At 33.1% G+C, this 8,512-nt stretch overlaps 1 protein-coding gene across 1 annotated transcript; it reads left to right on the plus strand.

The window, feature by feature from the left end:
* Window positions 1-530: 530 nt before the first annotated feature.
* LOC18050500 (receptor-like protein Cf-9 homolog) lies at window positions 531-2,996 on the plus strand. Its single transcript, XM_024190700.1, has one exon. It carries the CDS (start codon window positions 531-533, stop codon window positions 2,994-2,996), a length of 2,466 nt encoding a protein of 821 aa, XP_024046468.1.
* The last annotated feature ends 5,516 nt before the right edge of the window (window positions 2,997-8,512 follow it).

Genomic DNA, 8,512 nt, shown 5'->3' on the forward strand with positions numbered 1-8,512 from the left:
GCTCATTAATTAATGATTTTCAGGAAGACAGAATTGTTCTATCCCTGTTTGGAGTTTGAGCAACGTCCTTACATCTGTAACATTCAACTTTTTGATCCTTCCAATGAGTTTAATTAATTCATAGCTGTGGAAAACGAGTTGGAATAGTTTGAAATTTTGTAAAATTGGCCACGACTAATGCACTCAATTTTACTTAGTGCACCGAGTCTAAAAGTATAATAATGGATAGTTAGACTCCCTCCCTTAATTTCATTTCATACTTGCACACCATTCTTCTATATATAATCATGCATATCTCAGTTATTGTGATTTCATCAAGAGCTAAGAAAAGAACAAAGAAAAAAATGGGTTATTTAACTCAGCATTATCAACTTGTCATCTGCCTCCAGTTATCGCTCTTGTTTTTTCAGTGTTCTGCAAAGCTTTGCTCTCAAGAACAAAGTTCAGCATTACTCCAATTTAAGCAACTCTTTTCCTTTGAAAAAACATCTTCTTCGCAATGTGATGGATACCAACAATCTTATCCAAAGATGAAGTACTGGAAAGAGGATGCTGATTGCTGCTCCAGCTGGGATGGAGTGACATGTGATATGGTGACGGGTCAGGTGATTGGCCTGGACCTCAGTTGCAGTTGGCTTCACGGCAGCATCTCTTCCAACAGTAGCCTTTTCTTTCTTCCTCGCCTGCAAAAGCTCAACCTGGGTTCCAATGATTTCAATTACTCTAAGATTTCTTCTGGCTTTAGTCAACTCCGGAGCTTGACACTCCTTAACCTCTCTTCCAGCAATTTCACGGGGTCAATTCCTCCATTGCTAGGTAACCTTACCCAACTTGTTTATTTGGATCTTTCAAATAACAGTTTTATTGGTGAAATGCCGAATATGTTTACCAACCAATCCAAACTTTCTTATTTAAACTTTGGGGGGAATCAACTGACTGGCCAAATTCCTTCCTCAGTGGGTGAGTTTGCAAATTTAGCTACAGTCCATTTGTCTTTTAACTCTCTTAAGGGGACAATTCCATCTCGAATCTTTTCTCTGACATCACTGAAGCAAGTTGATTTCAGTCATAACCAACTATCTGGCTCGGTTCCAAGTTCAGTATACGAACTTGTGAATTTGACTCGTCTTGATCTTTCTTCAAATAAGTTAAGTGGTACAGTTGAACTTTACGATTTTGCAAAGCTCAAAAATCTTAAATGGCTTGTTCTCTCTAATAATAGTTTATCAGTGAGTACCAAATTAACTGTCAGCTCTTCTTTCCTTAATCTTTCTAGATTGGGTTTATCCGCTTGTAAGATAAGTAAGTTTCCAGTCATCTTGAAAACTCAACTTCAATTAGAGTGGTTGGACCTTTCTGAAAACCAAATCCATGGTAGGGTTCCTAGTTGGATGTGGGACGTAGGAATACATACTCTAAGTTACCTAGATCTTTCACAAAACTTCCTGAGAAGCATAAAACGTCTTCCATGGAAAAATCTAAAAAATCTTTACCTTGATTCGAACTTACTTCGAGGAAGACTGCTGGATCTACCACCTCTCATGACAGTCTTTTCGATTTCCAATAATTATTTAACTGGAGATATTCCTTCATCATTTTGTAATTTGAGTTCTATTCAATATCTTGAAATGTCCAACAATAGCTTCAGTGGACAAATTCCGCAGTGTCTTGTCAACTCTACCGTGAAGTTTTTGGATCTTCGAATGAACAACTTCCAAGGTATCATCCCACAAACATATGCAAAAGACTGCAATTTGACTTTTCTTAAGCTGAATGGCAATAAACTGGAGGGGCCATTGCCACCATCTTTGATTAATTGTTTCGGTTTGCATGTTATTGATGTTGGGAATAACAACTTGAGTGGAGAAATTCCTCAATGTTTTGGAAACTCAGCACTTAAGGTCTTTGATATGAGAATGAACAGATTCAACGGTAGCATCCCTCAAATGTTTGCAAAGAGTTGTGATTTGAGAAGTCTTAATCTTAATGGTAATCAATTGGAAGGTCCATTGCCTCCATCTTTGATTAACTGTCGGTATTTGGAAGTTCTTGATATTGGGAATAACCATATTAATGACACATTTCCTTATTGGTTAGAAATTCTTCCTGAATTGCGAGTGCTTATATTGCGATCTAACCGATTTTGGGGTCCCATTGGTGATACGAAAACAAGAGTTCCCTTCTCTAAGTTGCGAATACTTGATCTCTCTCACAATCAACTCACTGGTGTATTGCCAACTCGGTATCTTAATAATTTTAAAGCCATGATTCATGGTGAGAATAATAGTGTTACTCTTGAAGTGAAATATTTGAGTTTGCTAAATTCCTCCTACTATGCCTGCTATGAATCAATAATTTTGACTATGAAAGGAATTGACCTACAACTGGAGAGGGTTCTAACTATTTTCACGACGATTGATTTGTCGAGCAATCGATTTCAAGGAGGAATTCCAGCAATCGTGGGAAAGCTTAATTCGCTCAAAGGTCTTAACATTTCTCACAACAACTTGACAGGTGGCATTCCATCATCATTAGCAAATCTGACAGAGCTTGAGTCTTTAGACCTATCTTCAAACAAGCTTGTTGGGCAGATTCCAATGCAAATGGCGAGTCTAAAATCTCTTTCGGTGCTAAATCTTTCATACAACCAGCTTGAGGGACCTATACCTCGAGGAACCCAATTCAATACATTTCAAAACGATTCCTATGCTGGCAACCCGGGCTTGTGCGGATTCCCATTATCAGAAATCTGCGACATGGATGAGGCACCGGTTCAGCCATCATCACCAACAAGTTTCCATGAAGGAGATGATTCTTCAAGTTGGTTTGATTGGAAGTTTGCTAAGATGGGTTATGCATCTGGATTGGTAATTGGCTTGTCCATTGCATACATGGTATTTGCGACTGGAAGGCCGTGGTGGTTTGTAAAAATGATCGAAGAGAAGCAAACCACGAAGGTGAGAAGGGTGAGCAGACGAGGCAGAGCAAGAAGATGAAATCAGTACGTCTTCACTATCTGTTCCAGGATATTAGTCTGTCTTTAAGTAGACCGCATGATGGTATATATTTTTCACTATCTGAACTAGTATTTGAACAGTATATTAATTGGACGTGTTTTTTGTTCAGGAATTCCATTACACTCACGGAATCGAAGTAGTGGAAGCCATATAATCCTGCAGGTACAACAATTTTCTTTGCTTTATTTTCCAATCCATATTAATATGCTAGGACTTATTTTTTGTTGGCAAACTTGAGGGAAAAAATGATTTGAAGAAATAATAATGTTGATGTAGGAAATGGTGTGGGCAACTTTTATTTGTTTGTCTTGGGCCAGTATGTTGGATTTGGAAATATTGGAAGCTTGCAACGATACAAGAATCATTCACCGCCTGCAGACAGCTATGATCCATATATGCGATTTTTGCAATGTTTATTTTTCATAAGAAATTCAAATGCTACTTCAGATTCTATTAATAAATCCCGAATCCTTGTACATCCAAATTTCATTGTTTCATGATTCATCATAATCCAATAAAGTCTTGAATGCTTGTACTAATTCAAAGGTTAGTTGTGGATCAACAAAAAGAAATAAAATGTATGGGGGCTAGACACAGGTCCTATATATATACCAGTTAATTTTTTTGCCAAGTTATCTCCACTGTTGGTTATCTGCTTGAGTCTGAAGCAATAACAGAAAAAAAATAGAAAAGAAAAATGACTAATATGACTAGTTATTATTAAATTAGTCGTTAAATATTTATTTATTCTTATTACGATAATTGAGGCAATCAATTGCATATTCTTGTTTAATTTTGAGTTCTTCATTGATAACGTTCAAATTTTTATTTTTTATTTGATTTTTTTTCCTAATTTTAGGGGGGAGAAAAGGTAAAGAATGAGAGATTATTTAATAAATTAAATTTAGAGCACAAGCACAGAAGCATTAAGCTCCTGCTAAACTGTTGTTCGACTTGCAAGTTTTTGGATCAAATAATAAAGTTTGTGCCTTGAGAAGTTAGCCCATGGCTGGAATGTTATTTCTAATCTAGAGCTAGCGTCCTGAGAAAATTTTGCATCCTAGCAGGGAAAAAGGTGCTGCAATGCAGCAATTGTGTCTACATTGTTGAAGTTTTCTGAATTTTCTGAAGTTAACATTGACAACAGAAGACTCAATTGGTAGACATTATTCTTTTACACTAAATATACAATTGAGTTCACAGCTATCCAAAAAAATGGGGCAGTTTTTTTATTTAATTACAAAATTATCCTTATTGAAACCCATATAAGAGTATTTATATTAATTAGTTATATTGCTTCTTCAACTATCATCAAATTCTTATTCGAGTTCATCATTTAAGGAATACACGTGTTATCTCAAATGATGTACTAAGCAAATATTTTGAGAAATAAGGCTCATTATGGCTCCTTTCATTAGTTGTATCTTTAATTTCTTATTAATGAAATTCTCTTGCATTGCCCAAAAAAAATGTTGTTAGCGTCACCATTGAAAGGGGCCAAATTATGTATTGGTTCAACCCGCATACGAACCAATCGGATTTTATATTTTCGAACTGTTCGGTTTTTAACTACTGAATCGAATTTAATAATTTTGATTTGGTTTGGTTCGGTTTGGTAAAACCGAACCGAATGCCCACCCCTGGGTTCCCATGAGTTTCACTATCATATAGTTGTGGAAAGGAGTATGGAGTTTTACAAAATTGGCAAAAAATATTAATTAAGATTACTGGTCCGCAATTCATACCGTTGACCAGTTACATATATAAATGATAACTTAAAATATCTGAGAGTTCGGGTTTCTTTCAGTATAAACGCATCTGCTTTTGGACAGGTTCGTGAAAAACTTTTCGCTTTTTGACCTTTCCCATCTGTTTCATGGCTGTTGAAAAAGTAAAAATACTGCTTTGATATTTTACAAACTGTCGGAAAACAACATACCGATAGCAGTTTTCTGCAAATGAACCTTTTGAAGAATTACAGTCTGCTTTAGACCAAAGTAACGGGTATGAATAAAGATAACAGCCAGATTTCGGATTTGGAATTGGAATTGTAACTTTCACTTTTTGATCCTTCCCACGAGTTTCATGGCTGTGGAAAATGCGAAAGCACCGGTTTGAAATTTTATAAATTGTTCAAAAAAACCACAGTCCAATAGATTCCAAAACTAAATTATAAGGCTAAGCAATAAGACTTGGTGCTCAAAGTCTAAAAGTATTACAAAGACTTGGTGCCTCCCTTAAATTCACTTCATACTTGCACATCATTTTTCTTCTACATTTAGTCATATCCGTTCTTGCACATCATTTTTCTTCTACTTTTATTGAAACTATAAAACAATTTTTAAGTGGTAAATTAGTTATATCACGTCTTCAACTATTATCAAATCATATTCGAGTTCGTCATTTTAATGGTAAATGCGTTATTTAAATAATTTCGAATGATGTATTAAACAAATATTTTGAGGAACAAGACTCATTATGTCTCCTCTCATTAGTTGTATTTTTAATTTCTTTTTAAAAAACTCTCATATTCAATTAAAAAAAAAAATTCAACCGCCCAAAAAAAAAAAAGGTATTTAGCTTCGCGGCTGAATGGGGCTAAATTGTGTATTGTTTGACCTGTGAAACTCTTACCACATCAGCTAATATGCTGCTTTTGGGTCTCTTATTCTAACTTTTATCATGACATGGCAGTAATCGCCCAGTGTGATTGGCATTTTTCTCTTATTTAAGTTTTGGTGAAAGTGAAGCCCATCCACATAAAGTAATAGAAAGGATCAGGCTAATTCAATGCCTAGGGATGTTACAATCATTTTTTATTACTAAATATTTTTAAATTAGGATAATGAATTAATGGAATAAAAATTTACACAGTCTGACAATTGATTTACAAAAATCAGAATCCTGATTAAATTCAAAAAAATAATTATAATCAACATCTATAAGAAAAAGGAAAACGAGAATCATATGTAAGGAAAATCATTTCATGATGGAGGAAAATTTACCTCAACTATAGGAATTTTTGTTTCTTTTATTTTAGTTGAAACAAAAGTAGGCCCATAATTATAAAAAAAATGGCCCACTGTCCTATACACATCATTAACAAAAACTCGAAACAAAACGCGTGTATTTTGTTTTTATATGAATGAAGAAAAATGTCTGAATGAGAAATAAATATTATATCACAAAAATATCTCCATAAAACAACTTATTTTCTAAAGGGTAAAAGCTCGTTTAGTCCCTATATTTTGAAGTTAGTGTCAATTTAGTCCCTATATTTTTAAAAATACCCCAAACCATCCCTATCATTAAATTATTGACACTTTTGCCATTATCTTTTGTTCCTTTTAACTTATTTTTAGAATATTGCCCTATTATAATAATTTTTTTAGACATTATTAAAAAGAAAAAAATAAATTACCAGTTTAACACCAAAAAATAAAATAAAATAAAAAATATATATTAATTTTTGTGGAACACACTCTTGAGTTAAAATATTAATTTTTCTAAAAAAATTGATAATGTAATTTTTTACAATATTAATTTTTTAGACATACGTGAGCTTCCACAAAAATTAATATATACCTTTTTTGTTTTTATTTTATTTTTGAGTTTAATTTGATAATTTAATTTTTTATTAATATCCAAAAAAGAAACATTATTATAAGAGTGTAATATTGTAAAAGTAAGTTAAAAATAATAAAAAATAATGGCGTGAGTGTCAATATTTAGCAGCAGGGACGTTTTGAGGTGTTTTTAAAAATACAAGGACTAAATGGGCACTAACCTCATAATATAGGGACTAAACAAGCTTTTACCCTTTTCTAAACTATGTAATATTATCCTTTTTATTTTGATTTATAAGGACATAAATGTAAAAGAATCAAATTTAAGATATTTTTAATTATAAAAACAAACAAAATGTCACTTATATTCATATGTTAAAAAAAAGAAAAATAAACATGTGATCTAGATTTTTGTATTCAAATCCTTTCAAACTTCAAAAAAAATTAGATCTATTTAGATTTAAAAAAAAAAAAAAAAGCTACCTGAGTGTGACTCACCCTAATTATAAAGAGACAAATCTAAATTTAGATCAATCTTCTTATTTTTCTTTTCTTTTCCTTTCTTTTTTTTTTTAATCTCTTGTTGGGGATACAAATAATAATATATTAATTTATGGCGTGTGATTAATATAAACACAAATTATAAGATCTGCTAAAAAACCTGTATTTTATAAAAGACAGATTCCGATGCAATTCCCTTCATTATTATTCTCCACGTTGATCCCAAGCAAGCATCCTCCACCCAATCAGAATCGTCCTGTCTCGGCTCCACGGTTTTTTTTTTTTCCCCTCTCATTAGTCATTATGTAGTTAGTCGATGTGCTGTGAAAAATGTGCAGACTCAAATCCACATTTGGTAATCGGTACATAAGGACGTACGCGTCCCACCAGAGTCTAGAAAATTTATGTTGACCTTCTTCTTCTTACTTTCTGAGAAACCAAACTTGCTGTTTAGTTTATTTTATTCTCCTTTTTTTTTTTTTCCTTTTCAATGTTTTCTTCTTTACGACTCATCATATCATGTGTGAATTAGTGCAGTTTTAATAATTACACTTTGGAATTGATCAGACGGCTGAGATCAAATATGCAAGTTACACATTTACACTCCGGTTTTTATATTCCTCCTCAACATCAAAAAGACGAGTCTTATTAACACCTGTATTTTATAAACCACAGCTTATATCTTCCAAATATACATCCCTTCTTTCCATTTATTCACTTATATACGACAAATCCACCTGCATTGAAACGCCCCCATTTGTGAATTACCAAGTTCCTCAATTTTCATTTCTGACTCCAAAATTGAGAATAAGTATAATCGAGTATAAATGCAAGTGTCATAAGAGTGAGATAAAAGGTCGCGTAATTTTTACACAAAGGTCGAGTATTAATTTAATAATTATAGTCGATGGGTGGGTAATGGTCAGGTAAAAAATCGGGGTAATGGTAAGGGAAAAACTAAAAAATGGAGAATAAATATACTCTTTAAGGATATTTATGACTTTTCATTAAGAAATTGTCATATTAATGGAATCACTGTGTATGGTGTCATATCTGTAGAATTAAGCCACTTTCATGGCGTAAAGGGTGCAATTTCTTTCCGCTGCTCTGCTCCGACCATCAAAAATTATAGTTGGCTCTCGAAATCAGGTGAAAAACATTAATACTTTCTTTTTTCTGTTTTGGTTTATGAGGAAATGCAATAAAAGCTTTAAAAGTAGTCAATTCCGCGTCGAGCATGTCGTCAAGATCCCCCTCTTGAAATGAGTAGGATTCCACTTACCACCTAAATTTCAAAGCAAGAAGACTTGGTGCTGTAAGTCAATAAATATTATATTATTAATTAATTACACACCATATTCAACTTCTATAAATATTCATTATATCTCTCTCTCTTCTTGTGATTTCATCATCCATAAAAGAAAAAGA

The sequence above is a fragment of the Citrus clementina genome, unplaced genomic scaffold (genome assembly GCF_000493195.1).
Source record: "Citrus clementina cultivar Clemenules unplaced genomic scaffold, Citrus_clementina_v1.0 scaffold_2, whole genome shotgun sequence".
NCBI lineage: Eukaryota > Viridiplantae > Streptophyta > Magnoliopsida > Sapindales > Rutaceae > Citrus > Citrus x clementina.

What these genes read in the sequence shown, in the direction of transcription:
- LOC18050500 (XM_024190700.1), top strand. Translation starts at nt 531, where the DNA reads ATGAAGTACTGGAAAGAGGATGCTGATTGCTGCTCCAGCTGGGATGGA.